This window comes from Scheffersomyces spartinae, assembly GCF_019049425.1.
Source record: "Scheffersomyces spartinae strain ARV_011 chromosome Unknown scaffold_22, whole genome shotgun sequence".
NCBI lineage: Eukaryota > Fungi > Ascomycota > Pichiomycetes > Serinales > Debaryomycetaceae > Lizanozyma > Lizanozyma spartinae.
Genome location: NW_025065069.1, coordinates 76188 through 88159, shown reverse-complemented (window position 1 = coordinate 88159; position 11972 = coordinate 76188). Strand labels below are relative to the sequence as shown.

At 41.8% G+C, this 11972-nt stretch overlaps 4 protein-coding genes across 4 annotated transcripts; all 4 read right to left on the bottom strand.

The window, feature by feature from the left end:
• Positions 1-12: 12 nt before the first annotated feature.
• On the bottom strand, positions 13-652 carry KQ657_002668 (uncharacterized protein; the record flags this gene model as incomplete). Its single annotated transcript, XM_043193422.1, has 2 exons — positions 13-626; positions 649-652. 2 exons carry the CDS (start codon positions 650-652, stop codon positions 13-15), a joined length of 618 nt encoding a protein of 205 aa, XP_043047431.1.
• A 465-nt stretch (positions 653-1117) lies between these two features.
• Positions 1118-2341, bottom strand: STP4 (Stp4p; the record flags this gene model as incomplete). The annotated part of the gene is made up of 1 exon (XM_043193421.1): positions 1118-2341. The coding sequence occupies one exon, from the start codon at positions 2339-2341 to the stop codon at positions 1118-1120; it is 1224 nt and encodes a 407-aa protein (XP_043047430.1).
• A 4115-nt stretch (positions 2342-6456) lies between these two features.
• On the bottom strand, positions 6457-7530 carry FEN12 (fatty acid elongase; the record flags this gene model as incomplete). Its single annotated transcript, XM_043193420.1, has 1 exon — positions 6457-7530. The coding sequence occupies one exon, from the start codon at positions 7528-7530 to the stop codon at positions 6457-6459; it is 1074 nt and encodes a 357-aa protein (XP_043047429.1).
• Positions 7531-7696: 166 nt separating this feature from the next.
• On the bottom strand, positions 7697-11629 carry ROM2 (Rho family guanine nucleotide exchange factor; the record flags this gene model as incomplete). Its single annotated transcript, XM_043193419.1, has 1 exon — positions 7697-11629. The coding sequence occupies one exon, from the start codon at positions 11627-11629 to the stop codon at positions 7697-7699; it is 3933 nt and encodes a 1310-aa protein (XP_043047428.1).
• Positions 11630-11972: the final 343 nt, after the last annotated feature.

Here is an 11972-nt window from a genome sequence, read left to right as displayed (position 1 = left end):
TAAATGACGTTGCTAAAAGTTTCTACACACTTGTTCAATGTCGTCAATGTCTTTCATATGTTCAACCAACTTATAGTTGATTTCGTTCTCCTTCACAACGTCGTCGTTCCATAAGCCACACTCTTTAATCAACTCCTCAGGTTTAATGGTCATTCTACCATTCTTCTTAAACACATATTTGGTGACTGCTGCACAATACAATGTCTCCTTTTTGGTGTTGGGGTGTCTCACGACAAACTGCGACAAAATGTACATCCATTTGGAGTCCCATGCAAACACACGGCTTTTGATGAAATATCGAGTGAACAACGTTAGCTCCTTCTTAAATGTCGCTTGGACGGACCCCATAGGGATATAAGGGACATTGGACAAAGATCTGGTGGAGAATTCGTCGTTTGTGTTATCATAATAATTCCAAAAAAGCGGGCCGAATCTTTCCCCGACCAATTTGGTTCTGGCAATGTCTAAATCAGCAAAGTAGGTGGAATTGGATTTGTGCAAGTAGATGTCGATCTCCAAGGGTGAAACATAGGTTCTATATTCACTGGCTTTGAACAAAGTGTTTCCTGGCACTTTTCTACCGTTGGCAACGTATCGCCGGTACCGGAACATGAGAACGGTGAGAACTTGATAGTAAAAGCGACATACCCATGCACCAGGTAATGTCTTATAGGTGGACACCAAGAACGCTAACAACAGATACTTAACCACTGTTTTGACCATATTATTGAGCTAACTATTATTCTTGGTATTAGTATTAGTAATTCGATACGGATATAAAGAAAGGACACGATGAAGAGTAGTGCGACATTTCGTTTCATTAACTCGGTTTCCTCTTGTACTCCGACAGTGAGAAAGGGGGCGATACTTTGTCATATGCATAGAGATCTTCCGAGCCTGACAAAATTTCGGATTTAAATTTGCACGCTTGAGCGCAGCCGGCTTTGTGTCCCTGTACGCCTATTAAGAAGTAACCCAGTGAAAATATATTAACTACGCAGACACTAACTAATATAACAAAATACCCAAAAATAAATAGCTGAAATAGAAATATACAAGAGCAACACACAGTGTCTGTCTGTTAGTCATTTTGAAATAAACCCTGTAAAAATTAACGTTAACCTTCCTTCTTCAACTCATTGGCAAAGGAACATTGGTTCTTTTCAACATGATTGGTTAACCATTCATCAACATTGTTGAAGAACTGGTGACACATCCGACAATGACCGTTAACTTTATTGCGTTGGTCCTTCTTTGTACCATTAGGATACTGGAAGTGTATAGCCTTCAAATGATTCTTAAACGTGTCACACCGACTGAAGATCCCCAGATTGTGACAACAATGATCTCCGGTCGAATGGTTCTTGTATGGACACTTGAACTGGCCCTTGTCCAGCCCGATCTCCTTCCAATGGCACTTGACGTGACGGAATAAATCATTGGGTCTGGCAAATCCTCGTTGGCAGTACTGACAAATATGAGGACGGGATGTAGGCTTCAAATGTGTAGATTTGTGAGTGACCAAGTTGGAAAAGTAAAGCTTGCACTCGGGACATTGTCTCTTCTTGCGAGGCTTGCACGAAGACTTCTTGATGCCTCCGTGGGAGCTGTGAGGCAAGTCGCCGTGGTCGTTGGCGTCCACGGTGCCTTGTTCGGGAATTTCCATTTCTGGGGAGGAGGGACCCGTGGATGCTTCCAGACCAGAAGGAGATGAAGGAGTGGTCGACCCTTGTTCGATTTTTATCTCCCGTGGAGGATCCAAATGGTGGGGATGATGGTGATGATCTTGCTGCTCTTGTTGCTGTTGATCATGAGGGTCGGAGAACGACCGTATTCTGTGGCCGGCAGTAGTCAACTTATTCAAGCCGTCTACGGACGTTGGAGTAGAAAACTGTGAGCTTGTGGTGGCCACAGAAGGACATCTGGTGTTGGGAGACCCCACGGGACTCATGATCGACGAACTCGAACATGTGGAGTAGTTGCGAGAGACATTTGGTACCACAAACAACAGACTTGAGCCTGGCGTGGGAACGGCGGCCACGGGGATTGCAACTGGGCCTGGGCCTGGGGGTTTGGGGGTGGCGCCGCCCACAACCTGGTACTGCAGGAGTTGCTGGTTTGGCTGGGGCAACAGCGACATGGCAGGAGCATATTGCGACCGCTGATAGTATATTGGCTGCTGTTGTTGGGGGGCAACACCATACGTTGGGAAGATGACGTTGCTAGCAGGAGGAGCCACTTTTGAAGCAGTGGTGGTAGGCAAATCTAACGAATGGATAGGAGGCAATCTGATTGCTGGACCTTGGTTGTAGACTGGAGGCAAGATATATGAGGAACCCATTCTGATTATATGTATAGATAGATAAATGTGACAGGTCTAAATCATACACCAATTTAGACTGACTTCATAAAAGGAACGGTTACGGGAGGTATTAATGTCGGATATGATATGAGTGACTATTAAAGGGTATATAAGGCGATGAAGACGGGTTGTTTAGTGAGTAGCCCGATATATATAGATAATGGCTGGGTATGGGATAAATGTGGAGGGCGGAATCAAAGCATTATTTAAATAGGAAACAGACAGACAGGAAGCTTGGGCTTTTCTCCGAGCCATTAGAATCATACCCACTGAGTGTATAGAAAAGAAAGCGGCAGAGCCACCCACCCGCGTAAGAAATTGTCTGACACCTGTATGAGTAAGCCCCCGAATTTAGGGGACGTAAAGTTTGTGTTTCCGTTTTTCTTCTGGCGTACACCCGACTAATGTCGGTGTGGCGTGCGGATATAACGCGAATGAATGAGGTTGAAGCCGTGTCGGATATACGAAAACCTCGACCCTATACTAAAACTAATAATAATCATTGTTGTGTCTGAACACTTGTACCGCAAGAGGCCTTTTGTGTACTTGGCAATGTGTTTCCGTCTACATCAATTCAATTGCCGAACAGCATAGTTACAAACCATCTATTTCCCCTATCTTCTGACCGGAGCTTTCGCCAACAAGCGATCGGAAATACGACTGATACTTTTCGGGACATTTTTCAAGTAGAGGAAGAAGGCCTTAGCCCGCGACGATATTTAATCCAACATCTTTCCAATTTGTAACCAGAGTCTCTAACCGTGGAGGAAGACACCTATCGACTCGGAATCTTCGGACGCCGTTCCATCGTGTTATAACTCTTACATAGTAGCCATATGGCATGGGTGGTGGAATTGCGTATTCAATTTTATGGAATGCCTGGTAAGGTGGCGGGACCCACAAGGCTGAAACAGTATGCCATCTTCTGTTTGGACGTCTAGATAAACTAGCGCCATCCCGACACCCCCGCCATCATGACACCTTATCGTCGGACAGACACGACGCCAAAGCCGTGCCCCGCGGCTGTTAATTGCAGCAAGAATACATATCCGAGACCGAAAAAATGTCTCATTCATGGAGTGGGGGCTTAACCATATAGCGATAATTTCTACAATTCATTAAACCATGGAATGAATGTATATGCTACAACAGCCGCGCTATATCTAGAAAGCGAAGGGAATTGCATGAGTATAGTCGATTCGTATGCAATTACACTTTACATTCCACTGTCAGCGTCCCAACCTATAAATATTAAGCAACAGAACGACCCGAGACAGTGTTCCGGAAATTGTATCACAAAACACCGACATTGCTTAGGAAAATGAGGTGTTTCACTATTTATAACGAGCAACCCCACAAAGGCAATTGTCAGATTTGTATAAGTTTACGGTTAACATAACCAACAGGTTGGTTTGGAGAACCCTGGCCTATACGAAGCCATTCATTTGAATTCTCAGCCCATGAAGCCTCAATCGTTCCAAGGCCACATACGTTAAGTGAGGTATATACTTTTATGTGTCTATTTGTCGCGCAGGTGCGAACCGATTCTGTGCATGGTGCTCGACCGAAATGAACCTCAAATACATCGGAGTTATCACAGTGTTAATTGAAAGGACAGCAAAGACTGATCGTTCTAATCTTAAAGATAGCAACTATTACGCATGTTGATATTGTTTGAATAATAACTGTCTGTCAGCTCCAACCACAGCATGTAAAGACTGTTTAGCAGCAATTAATGCAGTCAATTTTAGTCAAACACTTTGCCCCATGGCTACAAACTTGTAGGCATCTGTTTCCATCACGGTTGTTGGTGAGTTTGCTACAAAACCCCACATCCTCTTTCCTTGGTATTTGTCACTGGAGAGTAGCTGTTACACACACCTCCCATAATGCTTGCTTATAACCGATATAGGTAATTGTATATCATTAAATCAGACACACCACTTTACTGTTGTTCTCCGGAAAATAATGCGGCAATACACTGCGATATCATCATGATGTAATGGTTGCTATTGTGAGGTATATGTTTGAGCAATTTTAGTCGGATTTGTCTGCGTTATCTGTCTGATAGGAGTTACTTTCGAAAGGGCCGTTACACCCGTCAACTCCGCATTATTGACCTGGATGTTCCCTAATTAGTAAGCTTTGCAAATGTGAGTGATTTAACAAGGTTATGCAACAAAGCGGTGTTAGGTTTTCTCGGTTCCGTTCTTAGCAATATTCACCGTTTCGAAACAGATAAATAACTAATTGTCTCCTGTTGAACTCCCCTCCATAATTTACGGTGCTCGGAGTAGGGTACCGAATTTCTGTCCGAATACTTTAGAATCTGGGCTTTCACCGATGAAAAGCATTGTCGGAGTCTTTGAAATGTCTTTGTGCTGTTTCTGGTACGACCGAAACGCAGACAAAACGAGTTTGTTTCAGCCGATCGTTTCTACAGAGTTTACGTTCTTGGCTAGAGGCCTCCAAAGTGACACAAAATAATGACAGCCGTTTTACTACAACTCAATAACGCAAGGTTCACCATAAGTACCTACCTTAGTAGTCATGGTGCTATCCAGCTCCTGCTCCTATCAGACATGTTTTGCGGCTTGTTAAAGTATCTACTACATTTTTTTACTCAAGCACACTGGCTTTGCTTGAGTTTGGAGTCTGCTGAGTGAACTATATTCTATGTGAGGTAGCAGTTAGAGTTGCGTAGTGGAAAGATATCCATTACACAAACAAAGCCATATTCATGTCATAACTAAACTTGCTCTATTACCCACTGTCTGCAGTTTATGTGTCAGCTCCAAGGGTTAATAATGTAGATCATTGCCCAGATATTTACAGTAGAATCTCATAGATAAGCTAAGTATTTCAGCAGACACTTTATTTCTGTGGTCTAGCCACTCCACTCCACACTAACGTTGCTTACGGGTTACATGCTCATGATAAACTTATAGTAGGTGTTTGTGAAAGCAGTAGTTGTTACAAGCTTTCTCGTTTACTACGTCATGTCCATATCAATAGTTGACGTCACGTTTATCAGATATGCCCCGCCTCAAAATCTATAGTGCCAGTTGCTTGATCCACTATGTCGTCAGCCCTTTGTTCATGTCAACTGGTGGGAAAAAAAGTTATCTCCTCAGGCTAAACTTAAGTTCCGGCAACATTACTTCCGGCGCATACGAACACAACTAAATAGCCGTGCTTGATGTTTCGTTTTCTGGGCCTAACATACTCATGGCACAGGAGACGAGGGTGATTGCCTTCTTCCCCGATACGTCCTTAAAGCTGAGCAGAACTAACTGGATTCACTAATATGATGGTAAGATTATCTAATGGACGGAAGTTAACATGCGTGTTCGGTATTCTCAGCAATGCCATGAGAGCGAACGGCTACGGTATTGCCGACATTGATGAAAGGTGAAATTTATTTTTTTTCTTTTTTCGCAAAGTGTCTGCTTTTTATTTTATTGTCCGCGGGTCGACGGCGATGGGAAAATCTAAACTTTGTCATTTGTAGATCTTCAGACACGATACACGTCATCACCGAACTCTCGTTCCATCCGCAGAAATTTGGCGTCGCCGCGCAAAGAGTTCCCTTACCTCCGACCCCAACATCCTACCTTTTTAATACATTTCTGATAACTCTGCATGGTGCTCATAAAGAATTGCGCTTCATGATTCATCATCTAGATCTCTTATTTTTTGTATACTCCAGAATGCCGGCGTTTGAGAACAGCTTTCATTGACCAAGGGCGGCCGGGATGTACGGCTGTAGTTTATGTGGTGCGTCGTTGTTATGTGCAGAGAAGCAATCAAGTGGCTGAGAATCGGATATTGTTTGCTGATATCCGCATCCGATAGTTCCAGGAAAAAAAAACCGTAATAACTACTAAATCTGTGTCTATTGTCTACGTAAGCAAGCGACGATCGGATTTGATACCATTTACGATATGCCCCAGAATGTTGCTTAAGCCAACCAGTTCGCTGGTAAAATGGGTGTAACCTATTAAACAAAAAGTATTAGCTAAGGATCACTTATGTATATGAGAGACGATGGGTGTAAAAAAGGTACTGGTTAAAAAGGAGACGCATTTCCTTTGTTAAGCCTTTCTTGACTTTGGTTTGGTGGTAGAGACACCAGCGGCGCCAGAAGTCACAGCGGAATCCTTAACTGAGGAATCAGCAGTAGCAGCATTGCCAGACTTCTTCTTAGAGGACGACTTCTTATAGACCTTGATATAGAACAGAATGAACAAGATCAAATAACTAGTCAAAATCAAGTAACCATAAGCAGCGGCGGTCTCACTACCATGACAATCTCCAACATGAGGTAACCATTGGAAATAAGCATAAGCATAATGAGTGTAAGTGGCGAAATAAACAAACACCAAATCAATTAAGAATTGGATGATTTGGAACCGGGTAACCCATTCCTTCCACCACACTCTAATGCCTCTAGCACTTAAGAAATAGTACCAGTACATCACGACGTGGACGGCCAAGTTCAAAGAAATTGGAACCCACTCAACAGAGGTGACACCAGTTAATTGAGTGTAACATAACAATGCGGTAGCACCATGGTGGTAGACGTGCAAGAACAACAACTTCTTCTTTTTCAACACAAGGAACACGGTATCGATTAGTTCCATATATTTAGTCAAGTAGTTCAAGTAGTATAACGTTACCAACGGTCTAGAGAAGGCGCCAGCATCACAAATGGCATAGAACAATCCGTGATAATACAAAATGGGAACAATCTGTTCGATGATAAGAAGCAAAAGAACCAAGCTGATCAAGGTTAAAACAATGTTATGTAATTGGAATAAAAAGTTCAACTTCAACGCGTTGATCTTGAGCTTATTCATTAAAGTTCTACCTCCAAAGATAACAATGTAATACACCACAATGATTCCAATAGCATGATATCCATTAGCCAAAAAGGTTTTGCCATTAATGAACTCAAACTCATCTGCTTGATATCCAACTATCGACTGGAAAACATAGTTGAAAAGGGGCCAAAGATATAACCCAAACGGTCTATCGATGCTGGGTACTGATATCTGAATAATATCTTTAGATGCCATGATTATAGTGAGACCACAGATAAGTTTGGTGGAGCAAAGCTTCATCTTTTCTGCTTCTTTAGCTTGCTTTTTTTTCGGCACAGGTCGCATCGTTGTTCGCACGCGGTAAATTTTTCAGCGTCCTGTGATTATCAGCGTCGCAGGAATCATTGTGGAGCGAGTGACTCGCAGTCCAACGAGTCAGTCGACTGAATCTTTCGCAATTCGAACCAGTCGACTACAGTTTAACTATAACCTTTTATTAACCAATTTCTAACTACTTCTTTCGAATGGATGAATCTCGACTCACTTCTTCAACCCTTGGCTTCAAATTTAAAAAGTCAATCGAAACAATAATATCGTAGCCATTATCTTCACAAGCGTACAATGCTTCATGTTCATTCGAATGTAAAAATCGAATATTCTCGCCAACTAGAGCCCTCAATAAATTGCCCAGTTCCACATCCCGAATCTCAATGAATCCAGGCTCAAATGCTAATAAATAGGGATAAAATAATGCAACATTCTGAGGTACACCTTCCCAAAATATCCCCCATTCGTGATTGGTTCTCCATCCATTCCCATTAATAAGAAACGAAAACTCACTATATGAAAGCATAAAGTTCTTTCCTAATCTGTAGATCGCCAATGGATGAACGGATTCTCTGTGAATAGCAAAGTCTAACGAAGGATCTGCTTCGTCCAAAATAGGCTCCTTCATGTCTTTCTCCAACGATAAGATTTCAAATCCTTTGGTGCACCCAATACACAATCTGGTTTTCAAAAAGGAAATCACCAAGGGGTCAGAACTAAAGGAAAACTCTCGAATATCATACTTCTTATTCTTACTCTTATTCTTATCAAATGGATTATTGGGCTCAAAAACACTAATGGAATGAGTGTTCCCAGTCTTAGTGGCACACACTAAAAGCTTCCCGTCACAAACCCCAGATTTGAAGTATCCCACATGATCTAATATCAACTTCCCACTTCGTGTATTTTTAACTTGATCCAAGGATTCCGTACATGTTAAATCAAACTCATACAAATTCTTATCTGAAAGGACCAACAATTTACCGTATTCAACAAGAACTTCCATTTGCGTAACATACATCTTGGTGATAATCAACGTAGGATCCAGACAAATCTTCTCATTGGATGTCATACTGATGGATCTAACAGTGGCGACCCAAACTCCTGTATCTGTACCATAAAGTAACTTCTTCCCTCCATAACATGGCACGGCACAATTGATCCGGTTATTGCCATGGAATCTTCTGGTGAAATACTTGGAAAGCAGGAAAATATCATTCTGTTCGATAAGCTTCTTCTGTTGCTTGTAAACTTGTTGCAATACTTGGTTTTGGTTAGTCAAATCATCTGCAAATAACGTCACGTGAACTTGGTTACGACCCAACCCCAATACATTAAGAGGTAGCTTGGTATTGGAATTCGAAACATTGGGATTGAAATTGTAAGTTCCAATGGTGCTACCTGTTGTAGCTGATCCAAGAGTAGACCCTCCAAGGGAATTCAAATCAGATGCTGATGCTTTGAATGATGGTACTCGAGTACCTGAGGCTGCTGAATTAACTTCCAGAAGTAAAGAATCTTGAAACCGGTGTTGTAAAATAGACCTGGTGTTGGGAATATCAATCCCACTGTTCATGAACAAAAGTGGTAAATAAATTGGTCGCTCAAATACTTTAAAAACTTCTCTCTTGTTTTGAGTCTTCTGCTTCACTAATAATAGAGCGTGTTCAAAGAGATATAAATCAATCTTCTCATTATCCCTCTTACGATTCAAAGTCGCTTGATATATGATACGATGCTTGTAATTCAACTTCAAGTTGAATCGTTGTTCTAATGTTTGCTTACCCAAATGTCTTTGTAAAACCATGATTTTATGACGATCAGTGGATTCACCCGTAGCAACATTCATCTTGACTAAGATCTTTTCAATTTCTTCCTTAGCAATTACCAAATTATTATAATCTGGAGACTCTGGATTGGTGTTCTTTAAAACACCCTTAAGTAATAATTGATACCGGGCAGGTCTTTGAATACCTTTAATCAAAAATGCAGTCAAATCTTGCTTTCTAGATTCCGGTTTCTTTTCAATGGCTTCAAGGAAACGGGAATATTTGATATTAACTTGTTGTTGTCTTTCATGTTCATAACTGGCAAAGACTTTATTACCAGAATATTTAACAAATGCATCAAAGTTCCCTACATGCTCCAAAAATACATCTGCAAATGTTTCAATCACTGGCTTTTGCTGTTGTTGTCTTCTGGTCAATGCTTCACTCAACCCTTTGGCTAAACGCAATAAATCATTGACTCCGCCAAATACAGTACGAATAAATGCTTCACGTTCCCGTTCAGGAATAATATTATTGAATGCGTTCCGCAAGGGCATGATGTAGAAATCCGTCATAAACTCCAAATCCTTCACGTAGTCTCTTTCAGTATAAATAAATTCAAATATTAATTCTTGTCTCATTTTTTGATGTTTATCCATCTTATCCAAAATAGAACTTGGTACAGTTTCGTGCCATAAAGTCTTATTTTCATCAACGTCATTGATTGAAAGCTTAGACGTGGCTCTCTTCAACCCTCCACCAGGCTTCATGTTCAAACGAGCTTGTTGCTCCAATCTTCTTGGACATGAAATACTATAACAGAGGCTGTTTCTGGTACATGTTGCTGAATAGCAATTCGTCAAAATAGTGAAAACACCATTCACTCCACTCTCATCTTGTGGCCCCCCCACACCACCATTATTATTCCCATTCAAAGTGGAGTTGGATATAGTTGATGCCGAATGGTGTATTTGATTATGGGGAGTGGTTGTTAATGGCGTTCGTTCCACCAATTCTGATTGTATCAATGTCTGACTAAATGAAGATGCGCTGCCAATTGGAGTACTCGGAACACTACCGCTACTATTTCTGTAGATTCCTCCTCCATGGCTTTGAGCTTGATTGGAGTCAACAAAAGAATTCAGTTTGGACAAATCCGGGCTAACAGGAACATGACCCACATCAGCAAAGTAATCTGCCTTGTTGTATGGATAATTAAATGCATAAACCTCGTGAACAGAGTCACGCAAACGATGAGTTAAGGTAACATCTCTAAAGAACTTCTGAGCATCTAAAGATCTTCCTAATAATAAGGCCAAGTTTCTATCGTTTGTTCGAATAATCTTACAGATTATATCAACAGCCATCTTGCCTGTAAATGTATCGTGATGTTCTAACCCATCCTTGGTGTTTACTGTCAACACCACGGTGTCCTTGAATGCCTTAGCAACTTGTGAAAGCAATGCGGGATAGACGGAAGGTCTATGATGACGATGATGTTTCCGTTGAGATCCCAGCTCATGTCCTCCGTGGGCACGAGTACTCTGCATTCCCGCTAAACTTGATTTAGAAGCCATGGTAGACATCGAAGACACCCTCTCCAACTTTGTACCTTGCTGCAGACTGTTCAGTAACGAGTTGTTCAAGGATGTAGACGAACTAAATCTCTTTGTTGACAACGATGACAACTTTGCCAATGAAGTAAACGATCTAGACTTGGAAGATGTGGGTGTTTGGACTTGTTGAGATGGTGGTGGTTGCATTGAGTAGCTCCCAATACCGTTATTATTATTCCCACCATAATATGAAGGAGTTGTTTGGGGGTATTGAGTGCCCGAACCTAATGCTGATCCATTGACACCACCACCATATTGGTGCTGGATAGCTGATCTGTTATAATTGGAGTTGGCCAGTAAAGATTTCGCTCTGTTCTGAGCATTTGGAAGTTGTTGCAGTTGAGGAGCCGGATTTCCACCTCCTCCCGTATAAGGAGCGTTATGATTTATAGGCATAGAAGGAGAGCTTACATTTCTGCGTTGATTTTTAAGGTCCATTGGCGGTGGTTTCCGAGAGATTTGACGTCTGGCTCTCTCGGAAGCATCGGAATCGTTACCGGTGATTGGTGACACGGGATACGGAGGAGCACCCGTCGTTGATTGATTGTGATATTTCTGTTGATATGATGACTTTTGAATGAATTGAGAAGGGTCTTGTTGCTGGTGATGATGATTTCTAAAACCACCTTGTTGCTGAGAGAATGCCGTAGATGAAGATGCAGATAAGGAAGGCGATTCCAAAATTGGAGACCCTAAAGCCTCTTGGGACGCATTTATTCTAACTTTCTGCATTGGAGAAGTAGGATACGGTAAATTGGTATTCTGAGGAGGATATACCGAATTAGTTGAGTTGCCATCCGACGACTTAGAAGGAGAATAATGTTGCGATTGTGAGTGTTGTTGTTGCTGTGTGGATTGGAATTGTCGTTGTGTTTGTGACAGCGGAGGATATCCGTAGTAATTCTGGGGCTGCTGCTGCTGCTGCTGCTCTGATGAATAAGGAGCACCCTGGAGCTGCTGCTGTGAACGGCTAGGAGAAGGGTTGGAATGCACACGAGACTCAAGAGCTTCCTTAGGAAGAAGATGAGCAGGTATATTACCAAAGTTGCTGGATGCCATACTAAAACAAAGTATT